General features: G+C 40.9%; 1 protein-coding gene, 2 long non-coding RNA genes and 1 pseudogene across 7 annotated transcripts in view; 1 reads left to right on the plus strand and 3 right to left on the minus strand.

The window, feature by feature from the left end:
• Positions 1 to 22,313, minus strand: part of LOC146425355 (uncharacterized) — a 569,707-nt gene that overhangs the window by 546,788 nt on the left and 606 nt on the right. The window contains exon 2 of the long non-coding RNA XR_014846577.1: positions 21,795 to 21,889. This is a non-coding gene — a long non-coding RNA (uncharacterized LOC146425355). The remainder of the gene's footprint in view (positions 1 to 21,794; positions 21,890 to 22,313) is intronic.
• The window catches only part of LOC146425374 (AN1-type zinc finger protein 5-like), a 42,420-nt gene that overhangs the window by 3,744 nt on the left and 16,363 nt on the right, over positions 1 to 22,313 (plus strand). The window contains exons 1-5 of one of the 5 annotated variants that reach the window (XM_085041696.1): positions 6,221 to 10,166; positions 10,479 to 10,583; positions 10,671 to 10,834; positions 11,229 to 11,340; positions 12,134 to 12,231. In XM_085041696.1, coding sequence (XP_084897822.1) covers positions 10,573 to 10,583; positions 10,671 to 10,834; positions 11,229 to 11,340; positions 12,134 to 12,231 — 385 coding nt within the window. In that variant the 5' untranslated portion in view covers positions 6,221 to 10,166; positions 10,479 to 10,572. Of the gene's footprint in view, positions 1 to 6,220; positions 10,167 to 10,478; positions 10,584 to 10,632; positions 10,835 to 11,228; positions 11,341 to 12,133; positions 12,232 to 22,313 lie in introns of those variants that run through there. The other 4 variants (XM_085041697.1, XM_085041695.1, XM_085041699.1 and 1 more) reach the window with 4 other exon arrangements.
• Positions 3,451 to 5,823, minus strand: LOC146425375 (uncharacterized). Its single transcript, XR_014846638.1, has 2 exons — positions 5,094 to 5,823; positions 3,451 to 3,580 (listed from the first exon to the last, which is right to left on the minus strand). It is a non-coding gene; the product is annotated as an uncharacterized LOC146425375 (long non-coding RNA).
• Positions 14,820 to 19,150, minus strand: LOC146425376 (uncharacterized; annotated as a pseudogene).

Raw genomic sequence — 22,313 nt, forward strand, 5'->3', positions numbered from 1 at the left:
GAATCAGTTTAAAAATATTATTTATCCAGCTTCTAGCTCTTTTACATTAGTAATTTCTATTTTACCCTAAATCAGTCCCCCCTTTTCTATAAGATTAGTAAATTCTTTTACTAGTAAATAGCATCTTCTTCTAGCAAGCTTCTGCGATAAGTATCTCTCAATGCCTTACCATGTACATTTGATAAGGTAGTTAAAATGGATAGCTTCTTTAACATCTTACAATTCCAAACAAATAGCAAAACAGATAACACAAGACTAACACCTACCAAAATTAGTAAAACAATTATGGGGTGACATAATGTATTAAGGATACCAGTTGCAGTAGGTGACCATCCAAAAAGCACATCCCACCAGTGGTGATGCACATCCTGTCTGGCTCTTTGAAAGACTCTGCTTATTTATTAAAATTTTCTTTCCACTTTTTGAATTTTTTTCAGGATGTTAATTAAGTCTTGATGCTCCACCAATTGTCTTTCCAGCGTAAGGCTCATGATACATTGTGTCAACTGATGAGATACAACTGGTGCCAAATACAAAAAGTCACACCCAATGATTTTCACAAAATTACAAATACAAAAATTAGAATGATTCCTAACATATGGCATGTGAAGCTCCCAGTCTATGCCCAAATGATGGCTAACTTGCTGTACCACCTTTGAAATGAAATGTGTTCCTCTATTTGAGGACATGGTGGCTGGAACTCCGAAGCGTGGTATTATTTCTTGTAACAATACCTTGGTTACCTCCCGAGCTTTGACAGTTCTAGTGGGAAAGGCTTCTGGCCATCCTGAAAAGATATCTGTTAATACCAACAAGTACCGATACCCCCCTTTTCTTGGGAGTTCCGAGAAATCAATTTGCTACTGCTGTCCGGGCCCATTCCCTTTCCCAATTTGGCCCAATTTTGGTTTGGGGATATTTTTAGGGTTAGTCTGGAGGCAAAGGTCACACTGTTGGGTTACTTGTGCGATGGTAGCATATAAATTTCTGGCAATAATTCTTTCAATTAAATAATTGTGTAGGGCATCTATTCCCCAGTGTGTCTTTTGGTGTTCTGTTCTTACTAGTGCCCACACTAAATGAGAGGGAATGACCAACCTCCCCTGTTCAGTAATAGCCCAACCCTCTTCATTGTATGACCCATTCTGATCCTCTTTGTTATAGGTTGGCTTACCTTCTAGGGAGATTTGGCCATCTGGAATTAGAGCCCCTTCAGTTGTCACCTCACCTTTCGCTGCTTCTTTTGCCTCTCTGTCCGCCAGATCATTTCCTTCTTCCAATTCTGAGCTCACTTTCTGGTGTGCCTTAATGTGCATGATTGCTACTTTCTCGGGTAGCTGGACTGCTTCCAACAGCTGAGTTAACTCTTGTGCATGTTTGATGTTTTTTCCTTGTGAGTTCAACAGTCCCCTTTCCTTCCAAATGGCTCCGTGTGCATGTACAACTCCAAATGCATACTTTGAGCCTGTATAAATGTTTATCTTTTTCCCTTTGGCTATTTCCAAAGCACGGGTCAAAGCAATTATTTCAGCTTTCTGGGCAGAAGTGTTTATTGGTAGGGGTCTAGATTCTATTACCTTTTTGCTGGTGGTGACTGCATACCCTGCATGTCGCTTTCCACTGATGACGTAGCTGCTCCCATCTGTAAACCAGGTCTCTGCATCATCCAAAGGTGTATCCTTCAGATCTGGACGGCTGGAGTATGTGGCTTCAATAGTTTCCAGGCAGTCGTGGTGCACCTGCTCCCCGTTGTTTCCGCTGAGGAAAGAAGCTGGGTTGACAATGTTAGTGACCACTATTTCCACATTGTCCTGCTCCACCATGATGGCTTGGTATTTCAGGAACCTCTGTGGGGAAAGCCAGTGTCCGCCTTTCACTTCCAGCACTGCAGACACTGTATGGGACACTAGCACAGTCATTTTCTGGCCCAAGGTAAACTTGCGTGCCTCTTGGATGTTTAGCATGACTGCTGCTACAGCCCGGAGGCATCCTGGCCATCCTTTGGCTGCTGCATCTAGTTGCTTAGACAGATAAGCAACTGCCCGTCGATATGGGCCCAGGTCTTGTGCTAGTATTCCCAAGGCAATCCCCTGCTTCTCATGAGAAAACAGAAAAAATGGTTTACTCACATCTGGAAGTCCCAGAGCTGGAGCTGACATCAGGGCATTCTTCAGTTGTTTGAAGGCCCTCGTGACCTCTTTTGTCCACTGAAGATCTCTGCTTTCCTTTTTGATGAGCTCATACAAAGGTTTTACAAGGACCCCATAACTAAGGATCCAAAGCCTACACCATCCCGTCATCCCCAGGAAAGTCCTTAGTTCCTTTACAGTTCGGGGTTTCGGGGTTTGGCAAATGGCCTCTTTCCGATCTTGTCCCAAAGTTCGCTGCCCAGCACTGATTTCATAGCCCAAATAAATTACTTTTGGTTTTACTACTTGAGCTTTTTTCTTGGATACCCTGTACTCTTGGAGCCCCAAAAAATTTCTTCTGTCCGGGTAGCTATTAAGATGTCATATTGCAATAGCTTCCCTTCTTCAGAGGGGGCTTCCCAGGATTCCAGGTCTTTTGATAGTTGATCCCCAAATAGGGTGGGACTGCTCTTAAATCCTTGAGGCAACACCGTCCAAGTGAGCTGAGTTTTGCGTCCGCTTTTGGGATTTTCCCACTCGAACGCGAATATTTTCTGGCTGGCCTCGTGGAGAGGGAGGCAAAAGAAGGCATCTTTCAAATCTAAAACAGTAAACCAGGTTAGTTTAGGTGTTAGCTCAGTTAGTAGCGTGTAGGGATTTGACACCACAAGATAGAGGTCCTCAGTTATTTTGTTTACTGCCCTTAAATCCTGTACCACCCGATATGACCCATCAGGTTTGCGGACTGGTAAAATGGGGGTGTTAAAATCAGATTTGCACTCTCTCAATAGTCCTAGCTGTAAAAAGCTTTCAATCACTGGGCTAATCCCTTCCTTGTCTTCTTTCTTAAGGGGGTATTGTTTAACCCTGACTGGTTGTTTCCCTTCCTTCAATTTAATTTGTATTGGAGGTGCATTTTTAGCTCTTCCAGGTACGTTTGTTGCCCATACCCCAGGGAATACTTGATTCATAATTTCCTCACTAATTTCTCCCTCAGCCTCTGTGGTTGTTAGCATTAAACTTAGTATTTCAACATATTGTTGATCATTTACCTCCAGAGTAATTTCCCCCTCTTTAAATGAAATGGTTGCTTGTAACTGTTCCAATAGATCTCTGCCCAAAAGGGCTTTTGGAGATCTGGGCATGTACAAAAACTTGTGAATACTCCACTGCTTTCCCAGTTTATACTTTAAAGGTTTGCAAAAATATGCTTTTTCAGATTGACCAGTTGCCCCTTGAACCATGATATAATCATCTCCCACCGGCATTAAAGCTTTATTTAAAACCGAGTATGTTGCCCCCGTGTCCACCAAAAATTCTATTTCTTTTTCTTTTTCCCCTAGCTTTATTATAACCAGTGGATCTGCTAGGGTGGAGTCCTCCGGTCTTCTTCAGTCTTCTTTCATGTGTGCAATGACTCCTTCTCGGCCTCATCTTCTTTGCTGGTTGTTCTATTTTCCTTCTTCTTTTTTTTTTTTATTTTTTAAAAAAAAACAACATTAATTATAATAATGTGTTATATTCTAAAAACCCATGGGGAGGCCATCTAATTCTGTCATTTAGCCTGTACAAAGGCCACTACTAAGTTAAAATTTGATAAGGGTTCTTTTATCTTCTGTACCTCCACTCCCTGCAATTTCTTTCCAATGTGCTAAAACACAGCCAAGTGGAGTTGTTTTAGGAACCTCTTTGCTTTGCCCAGTTCCCATCTTATCTATTTTCTTCTCTTGGTTCAATCTCTTTTCTAGGCAAACTTCTTTTCACACTGACTTACTGGATTTTTTTGGTTTTTCTGCTTTTTTTTTTTGCTTTTTTTTTTTTCTGCTTTTTTCTCTTTTTTTTTTCCAATTTTTCCTCTTGCACTAACCAGGTTTCACGAAACTAAATGACTCTTTCCACACACTAAGGCAATAACAGCTGCTTCTAACCACTCTGTCACAGCACACTCACACAATGCCCAAATCTTACAGTAATTATTTTTACACTCGAAACAGAAAAGTATTTTCGGCATCAGACAAGCATCTCATTTATTTCACTCAAAGCCAAGCTGGTATGAGAGAGAGGAAGAAAAATAAATCAAGATTAATTACTGAGAGGGAGGAAGGGGAAAGAAAAGGAAAAAATAAAGGCAACCACTCTTTGTATGGTCCTATGTTCACTAAGTAAATTAACTCAAGAGTCTACAATTACGCTGCTAGGTAATTTTGTCCACACAAAACTTTTATAATGCACCAACTTATTCTCTTTACAACCTGCGCCGTTACTCTCTGACAGGTCAATAACAGATGGTATCTCTTAACTCTGCAAGCTTGCAAACCCACTAATCAAACTGTGGCACAGCTATGTTCTTTTGATGTAGTCACCGAAAAAAATGTCTCTAACTGTCCACGGTAAAAAGTTTCTCTTTATTCAATTACCACCACAATGTCAAACAACTGCATACACTCACTCACCCTAACACAACAATAAACACGTAATACAACACAAAAAGCGCTTCTATGACCACAACAGCAAAGTACAACAAAAATTCCAAAAACCCACACTCATACACCAAAGCTAATAAACCACAACCATACCCAAATATTCACTTCTATTAGACCACACTTCAAACTTAATCAATCAACTTCTCATTTGCTCGTGCAGACTAATCTGCACCCCACACACATACACAACACCGGTGTTAACAATACTTCAAACTAGTTCTCTTTCAAACTAGTTTCCTTAGGGATCCACTCGATCCACCACCAGGATCGCTCGCGGCCGCTCTATCGGACAGCGAATCCCCCCCTTGCCAGCTAAGAACGACGAATTACTTCGCCGGTCTCCCTTAGCCAGCCCTAACCAGTCGCTTGCAAGCTCACCACTCAGGGACAACGCTGCGCACAGGATGTCTCTCTGTGTCTTACCAGCAGCCCTAGCCACGCGTATACGACTTACAGGCTTCCCTATACCCAAAACACATACCGTTTCTCCGCTGTAGCAGGTGGTCGTTGTTTGCCCCCGCAGTGAGCGGCCGAGGAGCGGAGGTCCTCCAGGAAAATCCTGGGGCGCGCCTAGGATGTAAGCCCCTCAGTCGATCCTGCAGCCAGGCAAATCCTGTCCACCTGGGGTGCCAAATGAAGCACGGAATTGACTCCACAACTCAGATAGTTATGAAGTAGGTATGCGTTTATTCCAGCTGGGGTGCATGGGGGGTAGCCCCTCCAAAGACATGCACACCCTCAGCGGCACTTCACTAAGTTTATATTAGGTTACAGATTACATATGCATAAAGTTAGACAAAGCCCCTATACATATTCATTACCTATCCCCGCTTCGTATTATAATGAGTTCAAAGTTCATTTAAATATGCTCACGCAAGCGCAGTGTCTTCAAATTAATTGTGGGGAAGGGTCCCGATGATTAATTATGACAGATTCCCTCCTCTTCATCACGATGAACTGTTCACCCTGTTCCCTTGCGCATGCTCCCTTGGTCCTTGGTCCTAGTCCAAGCCTGAGAACCGACTCGTACCAGTCCTGGGGTCCAAGGGCAGGATGCTCGGTTACACTTGGTGGTTTCTCTCAATTACTTGGCTCTCCTCTCTTATCCTACCCGGTACCAAGTAGGCACAAATTCATCAAGAAAATAATAAATGAATCGCAGCTGGCATATCTTAGTAAATCATTATACAATCTCTGGCTCTCTGAATCAGTTTAAAAATATTATTTATCCAGCTTCTAGCTCTTTTACATTAGTAATTTCTATTTTACCCTAAATCAGTGGGAATTGTTTCCACCAAACACACACACCAGTACCTCCAAAGGCACAGTGTTACAGGTAAAATTCTTGAATATTCATTACATTCCCCAGGATAGGAGTGGTTATACAAATTACTTCTCTTAAGTCATTAATATTACTAGCGATTTCTTGTGCTCAATGACAAAAGGATTCCTTTTGCCCCCTTTTATCTTGATAAGATTAAGGGAATCCACAAGGCTAGAATTGACGGGCACCATGCTGATGGAAGGGGCAAAAGCTCAAAGAAACGAGAATGGTTGAAGTGCAAATAGATTTGGGTTTTCTATTTGACCACTCCTTTCTCACGTGAGAGTCTAATATGTTAGGTCTCTGATCATAGCCAGTTTTTTATTCTTGCTGTGAAATAGAGATGAAAATGTCTGAGACGACTGCTTCACGATGCTTCATTGTCGTGATTGAAGTATCTGCACTCCCTTTTCCTCTAGAAAAGAAGCTGTAGTTATGTTAATTGAATTTCGTGTTTTCCTCTTATAGTGGGTGTATGCTTGGCTGCTTCAGTTCTGTGTGTTGTAGGAGTTGGCAGCTTTCAGAGATATAAATAGAAGCTGATTTCAGAAGCCCCTGTTGACAAGGTTTTGTGTCCGAGCCTTTAGATTAGTCTGTCACACTGCAGCCTTGTGACAGGCAGAAGCTAATATGCTCAACCATGTGACCCGAGTGTTATGATCTGGTTATTAAAAAATTTTAGAGAGATGTCTCTGCCCAAATTATGGTGGAAATGAGACCATATGCTGAAGTCAGTAGTATGGGTTTCATTTAATAGTAAATGTGAAGGAGAGAGAGAGAAAGAAATAGAAAAAGAGGTGGGGGGGAGAGAAAGAGAGTGACAGAGACAGATTAAGTAGAAAACCTCACCACTGTGGATCCCAATGGTGTCCTGTTGATCCTCTCCATCTGGTCTTCTTGGTGGTGAGGGTCCCCCACAAAAAGGCATAAAATTCAATGGATTAATATACATTTGGGCCAGGTAGGAATGCCCAGGTGCCTCCCCTGGGGAGGGCAAATTTTACACTGTCTCTTGCAAGACTCTGGATCAGTTGCATCATTTTTCATCCCATGCAGTGCTCTGGTACAAGGCCTCAGGAATAAGTCTGGGGAGCCCTTTGTGGGTCTTTGGTAAATTGTGCCAACCCCTCAGCTGCCCCTCACGTGGATGTACTGCAGATGTTGCTTTTCTGGGGGGGGGGGGGATTTCACAGCTGGGCCAGTTTGTGTAACGGAGGATGAGTGTTCACTGCCTCTAACCAGAGGTTGCGCCACACACCCAAGCCCCTCCTCCTCCTCCCCCCTTGGTAGGGCGGGGGAGTCTGTGCAAACCTGGCAGCAGGAGATAAGCTTGAGGGCTATGGCCTCGTGCACCCCAAACCCAGCCAGAGCTGATTTTCAGGACAGCTGCTGGGTTTGGCTTTCTTGTGGATACGCTCTTCTCCCTCAGCCTTGTTTACTTCTCACTAGACCTGAGATAATTGGACAGTAGTATCACCTTTATCTCAAGTTCCTTTAGGCAGCTTAACTCAGTCCAAAGTTCCAGTCAGGAGGCATATTCAGAGAGGGGTGAGCTTTGGTGGTTGCAGCTTCTTTATACAGCTTAGCCATAATGGGCAAAATGTCCCTTATGACAATGTTTAAGCCATTAACCATAACATTTCAGTCTCTCACAGCAAGTTTCTGAGAAAAGTTCAAGAAAGCAGATTCATAATGGTGTTAGCCTGTTTTTCAGAGTAATAGAACTGAATTTGTAAGACCTTAGGTACTTACTGATCTTAGAAAAGTTAATAAGGAAGAATTGAAGAAGTCTGTAATCTGTCTTTTCAGAAAACTTTACTTTTACTGTTGGTTTAAAATATTAAATGGCATATTTTAGTGTTCTGTTTATTAGATTAAATTCTGGAAAGTGTATTATAACCTAGTCAGGTGATACCTAGACCTTAAAGAGTGAAAAAGCAAAATTTCTTAAACATTGGATAACAACTTGATCCTTTTTTTAAGAAGCAGCATGTATTTCAGGTAGTGAAGAACTGTGCTGAAAAAGAGCTATAAAGACTCATTTGCAATATGTTAATATCAACATTTATACCTAAAGCTAAACTTAGTAAGTGCTTAAAGATTCTAATTTGAAAGTGGAGCAAGTCCAATGAGATTGATGATGATAGTGTATGTGTTAGCACTTTTGATAGTGCTTTGAGTGTACCTGCATATAATAAGGCCAGAAGTACAGTCTCTTTTTGTATTATAATAACATAGAGCTACAATAAAGATGAGAATATTTTTTTAGGTCTCAGATTTTCTGTTCTGTCCACTGATTTGGTGTATGGCTGTAAAACTGCAAATTCTTAAATGGTATATTAGAATAAGTACAAGTTTGCTTTGTAGTACTGAAACAAAGATAGAAATTGTTGAAACCTTGTGACCACCAGCAGGCAAGCAGATTGATTTTACTCTTTTCTCCTGCTGTTGATTTACTTTGATCCCACAAGTTTAGATTAACTAGACAAATACTGCTGTCAGTTGCAGTTGTCATACTGTTGAGATATGTGGTTGCAGCTTGTAGTATGGCTTTTTAAGTTATAAAAAGTATTTCTTTATACACTAGAGTTAATTAATATTTGATATGCTTGAGTTTTCATGAGCATCAGCAGACAAATATCCTGGTTTGTGGCCAGCCTTAAAGAGGAAGGCAGTAATCTGGAGTTTTCACTAAAATGTCCAAGTGCTCGCGGCAGTACTTTCACCAAATCTAAATTTTTGGAGGACAAGTGTGTCCTCAATTTGTAATAGATTGCTTGACTATTATATTCTTTGTTCCCAATGGCAATAAAACTAGGATTTGGTTGCTATATCAGTTTTTCTACTAGCCTTGTTTTGCAGGGGTCAACTGCCAGTGAATATGAAGTATTTTTATTCCTAACTTTTGCAGTTGATGGCAGAGATGAGGGTTAGAATTATCTATCTTTGAGAGATGCAGAAGTCTACCTATTTTAAAGACAAATTATTTAACTGGCTCTTTGGAAATGCATATAGTGTGTAAATGAATGTATTCAACAGTCAAAAATAGTTTCATTTTTCTTGGAAGAGCAAAATCTGGTTTAAGCATATTTCAGAAATGCTTTTGGATCATCTGTTTTGAGGGCCTACTGTATGCATGTTGTTGCTACTTAATATTCAGTATTTGGCTCTGTATGCAATTTAAGCAAAGTTAAAGGTCATGTTATAGAAACCTCCCCTAAAGATATAAAATACAGTTTTAAAATGACTGTTGCCCATTCTTCAGTGAATTTTGTTTTGTTTAACAAACGTGTTGAGAAAGTACAAACTGCTAACACAATGTCATTAGCATCAGAATGACACAAGATCACCATTACTGAAAAAGTGGAGCAGTTCTTCTGGAGTCTGCAAAAATAAACTGTGCTAATTACCAAAACTGTTTAGTAGACCCAAACTTGGTCTTGCTTGTTTTACCCATGTAGCTGTGGTTTGTTTGGGGTTTTTTCTACCCTGTAAGTGCTCGGAGGTTGATGAATTTTTTGTTGGCCAATTAATTAAATTTGGTCATAACCTGCACACATAGTTTGGTGTCTGATAAGTATATTGCTTATCAGTATTGCTGTGTGTATTGGGTTTGCATGGCCTGGTTTTTGGTAGCGGGGGCCATGGGGTGGCTTCTGTGAGAAGTTGCTAGAAGCTTCTGCTATGTCAGAGCCAATGCCAGCTGGCTCCAACATGGACCCACTGCAGGCCAATCAGCAATGGTGATAGTACCTCTGTGATGACATATTTAAGAAGGGGGGGAAAACTGCTGCACAACAGCAGCTGGAAGAGAGGAGTGAGAATGTGTGAGAGAAACAACTCTGCAGGCTCTGAGGTCAGTGGAGGAGATGTTCCAGGTGATGGAGTGGGTGTTGTGACCCTGAGGGAAGCCCAGGCTGGAGCAGGTTTGCTGGTAGGACTTGTGACCCTGTGAAGGACCCATGCTGGAGCAGCCTGTTCCTGAAGGACTCCACTTCATGGAAAGAAAAAATGGAAGGGACCCACACTGAAGCAGTTTGTGAAGAACTGCAGCATGTGGGAAGGATCCACATCAGAGACATGCATGGAAGACTGTCCCTGTGGGAGGGACGCCACAGTGGAGCAGGGGAAGTGTGAGGAAGAAGGAACAGCAGCAATGTGTAATGAACTGACTGCTACCCCCATTCCTTGTGATGCTGGGGGGTGGAGGGGTGGGGAAATAGAAAAATTGTGAGTAAAGTTTAGCCCAGGAAGAAGGGAAGGGTGGAGGGAAGGTGTTTTAAGATTTGATTTTGTTTTCTCATTATCCCACTCAGATTTGATTGGTAATAAATTAATTTTTCCCAAGTTGAATCTGTTTTGTTTGTGATGGTAACTGATGAATAATCTCCCCTCTCCTTATATCAACTCATGAGCCTTTCATTGTCTTTTTCTCCACCTGTCCAGTTGAGGAGGGGGAGTGATAGGGCAGCTTGGTGACCACCTGGCATCCAGCCAAGGTCAACCCACTAAACTATGATAATTTTTTTTTACCTCTCTTAGATGTTCCTGACAATGTTACTTATCAATACAATTGAAGTATTGAATTATATATTAACATCCATATAGCCATCTTTAAAAATGCTGATATCACTTTATGTGGGCAAGGTAAGCAGACCTACTTTAATTCTATAACCCTGTAATTGATTTTGGTGAAATGCCAGTTCTTAATGCAGTTCTTGGTTTTATTTACAGCACTGAAATGGCTCAGGAGACAAACCAGACCCCAGGGCCCATGCTGTGTAGTACAGGATGTGGATTTTATGGAAATCCTAGAACAAATGGCATGTGTTCTGTTTGCTACAAAGAACATCTTCAGCGACAGCAGAATAGTGATAGAATCAGCCCAATGGGTAAAGGTTTGAGACGTGTTTTTTTTGTGTGTGTCTTGAAAACATAATGTATAGGTGATGAGATGTATTCAGGATATCTTCTGATAGCTGCATATTAAAACAATGAATATCAAAGGGGATAATACTTTAAATCACAATAAAAATAAAAATGCTTTTTTGTATAATGTATTCTGGCCCACTTGGTGTTGAACCTTAAGTTGGATTTTTACTTACCCTCTGCTACAGTTGTGTTATTATACAATCCTTGTGTTTTGGTCATTAACAATATAGTTATCTTTATTAAGAAGATGCAGTAAAATGAGGAATGATTGAAATGGTTCATAACTGTATTAAAACCTACTTGACTAACTTGTATTCTATACTTTGCTTATAATTAACTTCTCAAATTTCTGTTATATAGGGGCAGCTAGTTGTTCAAACAGTCCTACCTCAGACTCTCCATCTGTACACAGAGCAGATGCTAGCTTAAACAACTGTGAAGGTACTGCTACTAGCACATCTGGAAAATCAAGGTAAGATTATAGAATCTTATAGGTTGGAATCTATAGGTTGGAAAAGACTTCAAAGATCATCGAGTCCAGCCATCCCCAGCACTGCCAAGGCCACCACTAACCCATGTCCCCAAGTGCCACTTCCACATGGCTCCAGGGATGGGGACTTCACCACTGCCCTGGGCAGCCCTTTCCAATGCTTTGCAACCCTTTCAGTGAAGATTTTTTTTTTTAATATTCAATCTAAACCTCCCCTGGCAGAACTTGAGGCCATTTCCTCTTCTCCTATCCCTTGTTACTTGAGAGAAGAGATCAACTCCCACCTCGCTACAGCCTCCTTTCAAGTAGTTGTAGAGTGATAAGGTCTCCCCTGAGCCTCCTTTTCTCCAGGCCTAACACCCCCAGCTCCCTCAGCTGCTCCTCATAAGACTTGATTTCTAGACCCTTTACCGGATGATGGTATTATTTTGAGGTTTGAATGAACTGTGAGTATATAGCAAGTTAAAGTAACATTGCCCTATTACAGAGTTTCTGCAGAGGAAAAAGTGACAGTGCACCTTACAGTGCTTTATGAATCTTTATAAATTAGGACTAATTAGTGTTTGGTGTTGGACTGCTACATTTACAAAGACATTTCTGGTTTATCTGGGGAAATATTTGCTACAGTTTGCCTAGTTTCTTATAGGGAAGAGAGATAGAAGTACAGGTCAGGAATGTGTATCAATAATAACTGATCAGGTAGTCTGGTGGATTTTAACAGCTTAAGCTCTTATTGTACTCTAAAGTAATCACCCATTTCACTCTATGTAAACAGAAATGTGCCTGTTGCCGCTTTGCCTGTAATGCAGCAAATGACAGAAATGAGCATTTCAAGAGAGGAGAAAGTATCACCAAAAACAGAGATCGAGCCAGGTATGTTTGCAGAGTAACACTGGATACAACTAGCTTAACAGAAGCTGACAATTTATTTACTTTCTCTTAAGTAGGCATCTCTCTCTGGTTATTGTCTTGAGGAACTGTTAATTATGAATGCTTCTTGAGTATTAATACTCTCAGAATCAAGAAGAATTATTAGTGTCAGAATATAGTTTTCAGATGTGTTCAATTTTAGTACATAACTTTTGACACTTGAGGAGCATTTTGGCTATCAAACCTTCATTTTTAAAAGCAAGACACTTACATTGTATCTGGGTGCAAAATGTTCAATTTTGAAGTCAGTGTTGATTTCTTTATAAAGCCTAACAGTACAATTTCTGCTGACTTGTGGCAATCAAAATGATTTGTTGCATTTGAAGAACAGGGTTCTTAATTAATTCTGTTCTACAAAAGGATGAGAATGGGGCAGAAGGGAATACTTGATTTAAAATACTAACAAAGACTGCTAAAGGGTCTTGGACTAAGTGAGTAATCCCGGGTTAATGATAAAACTCTCTCTCCTCCGAGAGCGAAGGGCCCCGACACCCCCTCCCCCACCCACAACAGAACCTCTTAGATGGAAGTGAAGAAAAAACTATTTATTTGACAAAACTACGCAGAGTGCCCTGCAAGGCACAGGGGAAGGGGAAAACCAAGGTGAAAAGGAGTTATTCAACCTGATTAAAAAGTCCTTTTCTCAGACGCAGCCCCTCTCCTCCTCGCCCCCCCCGAGGCCGGGTGGAGCTCCCTGGAGAGCTCTGCTGTCCTCTGGCCCTCCTGGGTCTCCGGGTGGCAAAGCAGATCGAAGAGAAGGGGTCCAAACGAGGAAAAAGAAAAAATGGGAAAAAAAAAACGGGAACAGAGCTCACTCCGACCCCCGTCCAGCACGCAGTCTCTGCCGGGCGACGAATCCTCCCCCGGAGCGAGGCTTGGGGAAAATGTTTTCAAAACAACCCGCGTTGTTTCAAAACAACACTCTTCGGCTGGGTGTAGTTAAAGAGACAGGACCACACATTTTTACACATTTTTTCTTTCTTGGGCATATAAGCCAACGATAGGGGATAAAGGATTATCATAACATCAATCCAAGACAAGTAGATATAACTGAAATGCTGTTCTGTGGATATAGAATACTTATGGCATTAATTGCTTAATAAGAATGTTCAATTTTAAAAAGTGAGTGAATTAATGTTTATTATATAGCAGTTTATTCAAATGGGTATCCTAATGTACTTGTTTGATATCTATAGGTATTGATACTTGTTAATTTTAGTAGTTCTGAAAGTCTTAAAACATTGAAAGATGATTTTCAATAGGAAAATGTGTTTGCTACAGCTGAAGATAAAATTACTTGTTTTGTGTTGAAAATTCCAGAAAGTACCACTCAGCACTGTATAAATGCATCTTTGTCAATAGGACTGCTGTTACAGCTGATAGTTAATTGCTCAATTTTTGTACACAGGTTTTTACTATTTTAGTTGTCATGTTAAGTTAAAATTGTGACATGAAATAAATTACAGTTGCTTTTACTATATTCTTTTTTGGTTATGTACAGACTGAGGAGATTTTTACGTTTCAGCTTCTTGTAACTTGTGTTATCTGAAGAGACTTATTGTATGTAACTTAGAAATTTATACTTTGTTACAGTATTTATAAACCCATATTGTCTTGTTATGAACTGGTACCTGAAAAAGTGGTAGGCAGGAAAGAAAAACAAATTGGTTGCAGTGGTTAAGTAATATCTGAATTTTGTCTTATTAAAACTGCCAATAGGGATCTGTCATTTTGCTAAATATAAAGGCCAGTCTTCTATTTGTGTTGGCTCAATATTCATTTTCTCATAATAAGGCAACTAAATGGTAGTGTCACACAGCACTCTATTGATTAGAATAGGAGGAAGAAAAAAAAATCCCCAAAAGCAACTCAAGATAACCTTGCAGCTTGAAATTCAGAGTTGAAACCAGTCAAAGCTCTGTTAAAGCTTGCATAGAGATAATTGGGAAAATGACTATGTGTCACTGTTGAGCAGCTAGCAGAGTAATGAAGGCACCAGTTCTCAGTGGCAAGAAGGAATGGCCTTTATTGTTTTGATTTCATCACATATATAGAGTTCTCAAAAGTCACCCAGATATTGGTCAGTCAGAAGCCTTCCCCCAGGCCTGATTGGCCAGGCCTGCACTGTCTGAGTTCTGGGACACTGTTCCAACAACATCCAAACTTTATCTTTATTTATAAAACACAAGAAAATTTCTCATGGGAAAAACCTGTGCTAGCCACAACTATGGAATTTAAAAGTTTGGAAAACAAACTTCTATAACAAAATTGTCCTCCTTAGTACATATCCTTAAATTCTTGAAACAGTCTTCAGCTGATCTAAAAGTTAAAGTTCATCAAGTTGGGGGCAGATTTTAGACAGCACAGAATAGTGCCTTTGTACACTGTTTTTAGATTACAAAGGGTTTATCAGACATTTAAGATACAGCATTTGCTGTATTTATGTCGGGGTTTGATTCTGACTGAATGCCAGGCACCTCAGCTCTCTTGATTTAAGAATGAGACAAAACTTCACAACCTATATAAATTTAAGTTGCAAAGCCGGTATGTTTATTGCAGCGCCGGGCACGTGGGAGGTAGCCCTCCAAAGACACACACACCGTCAGTCCCGTATAGCTCAGTATATATGTGGTTACATGTTACAAATTCATAGAGTTTCCCAATACGCTTATACATATGCATAACCTATCCCCGCTTTGTATTATAATGAGTTCAAAAGTCATTTTTATATCCTTGTGCCTGTGTAGTTCTGTTTTATGGAGGGGTCTTTGCAGAAGGTCCTTTTCACTGACCTTCTCTCCATCCAAAGGCCAGAACAACAAATTTGGTTTTTTTGCCAGCGTGGAAGTTCCAGAGTATCACAGTCCTTGTTCGGCAAACACAATGAATGCTAAGTCAGTAGATATATTGTGTGGTGAGCAGTTTCTGACAAGTTATCTCTTAACTTCTGATTCCCTTGTATCAGTCCCCCCTTTTCTGTAAAATTAGTAAATTCTTTTACTAGTACATAAATTTTTCTTCTATTAAATTTTTGCAAAAGGTGTCTCTCAATGCCTTACCATGTGCGTTTGACAGAGAAGTCAAAATTGCTACTTGTTGTAACATTCTCCAATTCCAGACACATAACAAAAAGGATAAAATAAAGCTGATGCTAACTAATATTAACAGAACAATGATAGGGTGACATAACGTATTTAGAATACCAGTTGCAGTAGGTGACCACCCAAAGAGCACATCCCACCAGTGATGACTTGCATCTTGTTTTGCTCTTTGTAAGATTCTGCTTATTTTTTCTGTATCATGATGAATAGTAATTAAGGTTTTCTTTACATTTTTTGAATTTCTTTCAAAATTTCAATTAGGTCTTCATGTTTTACTAACTGTTTTACTAATGTAAGATTCATTCCAATAGGTGTGGGCAACAATTTCTGGTACATAGTGTAATTAGATTTTATCAATTGGTAGGATACAACTGGGGCTAAATACAAAAAGTCACACCCAATGATCTTAACAAAATTACAGATACAAAAATTAGAATGATTTTTAACATTTATGGTTATATTATCATTATCTATTTCTACAAAAGCACAAACAGTCCTTAAGCACACACAACCTTGACCAATATACACAAGCACAGTTTTTTGATTAGCATTTGGATGGATTTCGAAGTGGCAGATGCCTTGCTCTGTATCAAGGCATATGTCCTGGGCATCAATTGTATTGCTTTCACAGATAAACCCCTGTTGTTCTTGTGTAATACAGGATTCCAGATTCACAGTCTGCCACTTCTTCTCTACTATCTGGGCCCATACCCTATGTTCAGAGGGATAGAGCACTGTTTTTTCATGGTTTAGTCCTAGTGCAATAATGGGATGGATAACGTGGAAGGTGGCATTACGTATAATGAGCACAAAGGCTACGGCCATATTAGTGATAGGGTCATAGGTGAAGTTTACTAGGGTCCACCAAGATTGAAACTTCTTTTCTAGGTCAGTGGCATTGTCCCAAATAACTTTGCAAATTTCAGTGGGGAAAGTGCCTTCACTTCCTTCTCTTATAATTAAGGCAGCTGCTGACTGCATCCATAGTTGGGCTTGTATACAATTAAGGGCCAGGGATACATTGTCTTGGGCTATACCAAGTGCATTTATTATTAATTCATGGTCTTGCTCTTCAATCTCTTCCCATTTTGGTAATACTTTTGAAACTTGCCACTGTTTATTTCCTAATGCTGATAGAGAAGACTGTAGGGGCTGTCTTAATTTTACTAAGTCACCAGTTACAGTGGCCAATTTATTCATTAATATTTCTGACTCAATTCCATTTAGAACCCCCAATCCAGTCCCCAACACTCCAGTTAAATCTCTGTATTCTGCTCCTGGAAGGCACTTGTTTCTGCAGCCAGGTTGTCCAGCCTTTGAAGGATGTTTGTAGGAAAGGAGAACATGTTGGTTGGATTTCGGAAACACTGATTTGCATTAACAGTTTAACATGTTTAAGAGATCACTCTGGGTTAAACAACTGTTGTTGACCCGTGTTCCTTATTACATATGGGCCAGTTTCATAAATTTTGGGTTTAAGTTTAGGTGGTATGGTTTGGGTTTGGGCTTGAGTGCTGGCATTGGTTGTAACAGGTCCAGCTATAGCATTTATTTTAAATTTGAACGAGAGCCCATTCGTGTCCTTGTCCCAAAGACAAACCACGTCAACAGTTTGTACTAATGTAAAGGTGTACCAACAGTCTGATTCTTTTGAACTGGTACAAACTTCTACATGCTTTTCAATAGGGGTAGCTGAGACACTTATTTGGGTTGCTTTTTCATGGGTAGTTTCATTAATCATTTGAAAACCTATTTTAATTACTTCTACAGTCCCCTGAAGTTGCCACAATGTTTGTTTTTTCTATTCTTGTCTTGCATACACTTGATTTTCATGCATAACTACAGTTAATAGATTTAAACCTTTTATATCAGAATATTTCCCCATGGATCCTGTAAACTGCCTAAAGGCTTGGGACCAAGGTCACTCAGTATTGTCCTGGCTAGAAGTACTCCCCCATCCCTGGATTATAATTATGATCGTGAGAAAAATAATTTTCCTGGTTGTACTTGCGTGACTTTCCATGGGGAATAATGGGCTTTCTTCACTTGGGTATGATGAATCCAGGTGTTCTGCTCCTTAATTTTAATTGTGGTGAAAGTGGTGAGGAGTACCTGAAATGGTCCTTGCCACTGTGGCTCCAGAGTTTTTTTTGCAAGAGACTTAACATATATATAATCCCCAGGTTGAATATCATGTACAGGTCCATCTAAACCTTGGCTTTGGGTTCCGGCCTCATGTTTCTCAATCCTTTATGAGTTGCTTGCTTAAAGCCACCATATAGGTGGTCATTATTTCTTCCCCAATTTGGGTAGATATTCTTTTTTGTACTCCGTATGGTCTCCCATAGAGTATTTCAAAGGGGCTTAACTGTTCCTTAGTTCTGGATTTAGTCCGAATTCGTAGCAATGCAAGTGGGAGAGATTGGGGCTAGGGTAAATTGGCTTCTTGCCCTAGCCTCACAATCTGTTGCTTGATTAGATGGTTCATTTTTTCTACTTGGCCACTTGATTGAGGGTGGTACAGGGTGTGGAGTTTCCATTTTATGCCTAATTGGCAGCTGATTTGCTGCACCACCCTTGCAATAAAGTGGGGTCCTCTGTCTGAGGATATTGTGGCTGGAACTCTGAAGCGTGGTATTATTTCTTGTAGCAATACTTTAGTTACGTCCCAGGCCTTAGTGGTTGTGGTGGGGAAGGCTTCTGGCCACCCTGAAAAGGTATCTGTTAATACCAACAAGTATTGATACCCCCCCACACCTTTTCTTGGAAGTTCCATGAAATCAATTTGCCACTGCTGTCCAGGCCCATGGCCCCTCTCAATTTGACCAAGTTTTAATTTGCGGGTAATTTTGGGTTTAGTCTGGAGGCAAAGGTCACACTGCCGGGTTACTTGTTTGATGGTATCTTGTAATTTCCTGGCAATAATTTTATAATTTAAATATTTATATAGAACATCTACTCTCCAGTGTGTTTTCTGATGTTCTTCCCTAATTAATGACCACAATAAATGAGAAGGGATTTCTATTCTTCCCTCTGCTGTAATAGCCCATCCTTCTCAGTTGTATGTTCCTTTCTCACTTTTAATTTTCTATCTTTTTTGTTATATTTTGGCTTACCTTCTAGGGAGACTTGCCCATCTGGGATCAAAGCTCCTTCGGTTGTTACCTCAACTTTTGCTGCTTCTTTTGCCTCTCTGTCTGCCAGCTCATTTCCTTCCTCCAATTCAGAGCTCACCTTTTGGTGTGCCTTGATGTGCATGATTTCTACCTTCTCAGGTAGCTGGCATCTTCCAACAGCTGCAGTATTTCTTGTGCATGTTTGATGTTTTTCTCTTGTGAGTTCAACAGTCCCCTTTCTTTCCAAATGGCTCCATGTGCATGTACAACTCTAAATGCATATCTTGAGTCTGTATAGATGTTTATTTTCTTTCCTTCTGCTATTTCCAGAGCACAGATTAGAGCAATTATCTCAGCTTTCTGTGCAGAGGTGTTTGTTGGCAAAGGTCCAGATTCTATTACCTCTTTGCAGGTGGTAAGTGCATACCCAGCATGTCGCTTCCCACTGATGACGTAGCTGCTCCCATCAGTGAACCAGGTTTCTGCGTCATTTAAAGGGGTATCCTTCAGATCTGGACGACTGGAGTATGTGACCTCAGTGGTCTCCAGACAATCGTGGTGTACGGGCTCTCCTTCATTCCCACTGAGAAAAGAAGCTGCGTTGACAATGTTAGTTACTATTTCTACATCATCTTGTTCCACCATGATTGCTTAGTATTTCAGGAACCTCTGTGGGGAAAGCCAGTGGCCACCTTTCATTTCCAGCACTGCGGACGCTGTGCGGGACACTAGCACAGTCATTTTCTGGCCCAGGGTAAATTTCCATGCCTCATGAATGTTCATCGCGACTGCTGCAACAGCCCTGAGGCACCCTGGCCATCCTTTGGCTGCTGCATCTAGCTGCTTAGACAAATAAGCAACTGCCTGTTGGTAAGGACCCAGGTCCTGTGCTAGTATTCCCAAGGCGATCCCCTGTTTCTCATGGAAAAAGAGAAAGAATGGTTTACTCACGTCTGGAAGTCCTAGAGCTGGAGCTGACATGAGGGCATTCTTCAGCTGGTCGAAGGCCCGTGTGGCCTCTTTTGTCCACTGAAGATCTCTCTGTTCTATGTTTATGAGAGCATATAGGGGCTTCACAAGTAAGCCATAACTATAAACCCAAAGTCGATGCCATCCTGTCATTCCCAAGAATGTTCTGAGTTCTTTCACAGTTTGAGGTTTTTGGATCTGGCAGATGGCCTCTTTGCGGTCTCGTCCCAAAGTTCTCTGTCCTGCACTGATTTCATAGCCTAAAGAGAATACCTTTTTTTTTCATTACTTGGGCCTTTTTCTTGGAAACTCGATATCCCTGTAGTCCTAGAAAGTTTAGCAGACTTACTGTCCAGGCAAGACAGGCCTCTTCAGTCTTGGTAGCTATTAAGAGGTCATCCACATACTGCAAAAGTTTTCCTTCTGATGGTGGGGCTTCCCAGGATTCTAAGTCCTTAGCAAATTGGCCTCCAAATATGGTAGGACTAATTTTGAACCCCTGAGGCAACACTGTCCAGGTGAGCTGAGTTTTACGTCCACTTTTAGGGCTTTCCCATTCAAAGGTGAATATTCTCTGGCTGGCTTCATGGAGAGGGAGGCAAAAGAAGGCATCTTTCAAATCTAGAACAGTAAACCAGGTTAACTCCAGTGTTAATTCAGTTAATAAGGTATATGGGTTTGCCACCACAGGGTAGAGGTCCTCTGCTGTCTTATTTATAGCCCCTAAGTCCTGCACTAGCCAGTATGATCCGTCAGGTTTGCGAACAGGTAGTATAGGGGTGTTAAAATTGGACTGGCATTCTTTCAATAGTCCTAGCTGCAAAACGTTTTCTATTACTGGGCTAATTCCTTCTGTGTCTTCTTTCTTTAAAGGATATTGTTTAACTCTAACTGGCTGTTTTCCCTCCTTGAGTTTGATTTGTATGGGAGGTGCATTCTTAGCCCTCCCAGGAACACCAGTGGCCCAAACCCCAGGAAATACTTGATTTGTTATTTCTTCACTAATTTCTTCTTCGGTCTCAGTGGTTGTCAATATTAAGCTTAATATTTCTATATATTGGTGATCATTCACTTCCAGAGTAATTTCTCCATTTTTAAACATAATGGTTGCTTGCAATTGTTCCAATAAGTCTCTACCTAAGAGTGCTTTTGGAGAGTTGGGCATGTATAGAAACTTATGAATTCCCCATTGTTTCCCAAGTTTATACTTCAGGGGCTTACAGAAATATGCTTTTTCAGGTTGGCCTGTGGCGCCTTTTACCATGACATAATTTTCCCCTATCGGCATCAAAGCTTTATTCAAGACTGAATAAGTTGCCCCCGTATCTACAAGAAACTCTACTTCTTTCTCTTTTTCCCCTAGCTTCACTATAACCAGGGGATCTGCTAGGGTGGAATCCCCCGGTCCTCTTCAGTCTTCCTTAACATATGCAATTTCTCTCTCCTCAGAGTTATCCCGTTTCTTATTGGGATGTGTATTTTTCTTCTCTGGGCATTTATCTTTCTAATGTCCGAATTTCTTGCAGTTTGCACACTGGTCCTTGTGCAGTCTGGTTTTTCCTTGCCTCTGCTTCCCTTTCTGATTACTCCTTTCTCTACTCTCTTCCACTTATGTCACTAACTTTTTGACTCTCTCTTTATATTTTGCCTCTTGGTTACTGTACACTCTCCACGCCTCATCCAATAATACCTCTAAATTCTTGCTCTCAGTTGAACGCAGTTTCTGGAGTTTACGTCTAATGTCCCCCTGTGATTGGCCCAAAAAGAGAGACGTTAATTGTTGTATCTCCACCTCTGACCCAGGGTCCAGTGTTGTGTTTTTGAGCATAGCATCTTTTAATCGTTCTAGAAAGTCAGTTGGAGACTTGGAGGGGCCTTGCTTGACTGCATACAGTGCTGACCAGTTAATGGTTTTAGGAATTGCCTTTTCCATGGCTTTCACTATCCACTCCTGATAAGCCTGTAGTTTAGCCATTTCGGCTGTTCTGTTTGGATCCCATTTTGGGTCCTGGAGTGGCAAATATTCCTTGTGATCCTCCTGTCATGTTTTGTAATAGTCCTCAGCCAAATCCAGTGCCTTTTTCAAAATTAATTGTTTTTCGGTTTCTGTTACAGCTTCCAATAACAATTGAATATCATTCCAGTCAGGATTATGTTGTTTCATTATAAAACGTAAATGTTTACTTATGACTGTTGGATCTGCTCGGTAATCTTTTGCAATCTTTTTCCAGGCTTCTATGTCAATGGTAGAAAAAGGTACTTTGATCAGCATTGTATCACCCTCTGGGCCTACGGCCTCTCGCAGAGGTGCTTTCAGCACCTCTGCTTCCCTCGTGTTCGAGCAGAGACTGGGCTCCCTGGAGGGGAAGGCGTATCCGCCGAGTCTGCATCATCCTCTCTCTTCCTAGGAGGGGGCTTAAGAAAATCAGTTAATTCTTGTTCTTGTGTTGCTGCATGATGAACTTTGTCTGGTTTTGTACGTCTTTGGTTTATGCTGCAAGCTGAACAGCATCATTTGAGTCTATTTTTAGTAGCTTTATTTTCCCTTTCAAGGGCCAATACCAAGGGGTCCTGAGGTGGCACAAGCCCACAGTCTCTCTGCCATTCGAGGTGGTTTCGGAGAGAGAAAAACATGTCTGCATAAGAAACTTCATCCCACTTTCCCTCTCTTCTCAAAAACATTAGTTGTAAAAGGGTGTTGTGGCTAGCACAGGTTTTTCCCACGAGAATTCTTCTTGTGTTTTATAAATAAAGATAAAGTTTGGATGTTATTGGAACAGTGTCCCAGAACTTGGACAGTGCAGGCCTGGCCAATCAGGCCTGGGGGAAGGCTTCTGAC

This window comes from Lichenostomus cassidix, chromosome W (assembly GCF_008360975.1).
Source record: "Lichenostomus cassidix isolate B80296 chromosome W, HeHo_3.0, whole genome shotgun sequence".
NCBI lineage: Eukaryota > Metazoa > Chordata > Aves > Passeriformes > Meliphagidae > Lichenostomus > Lichenostomus cassidix.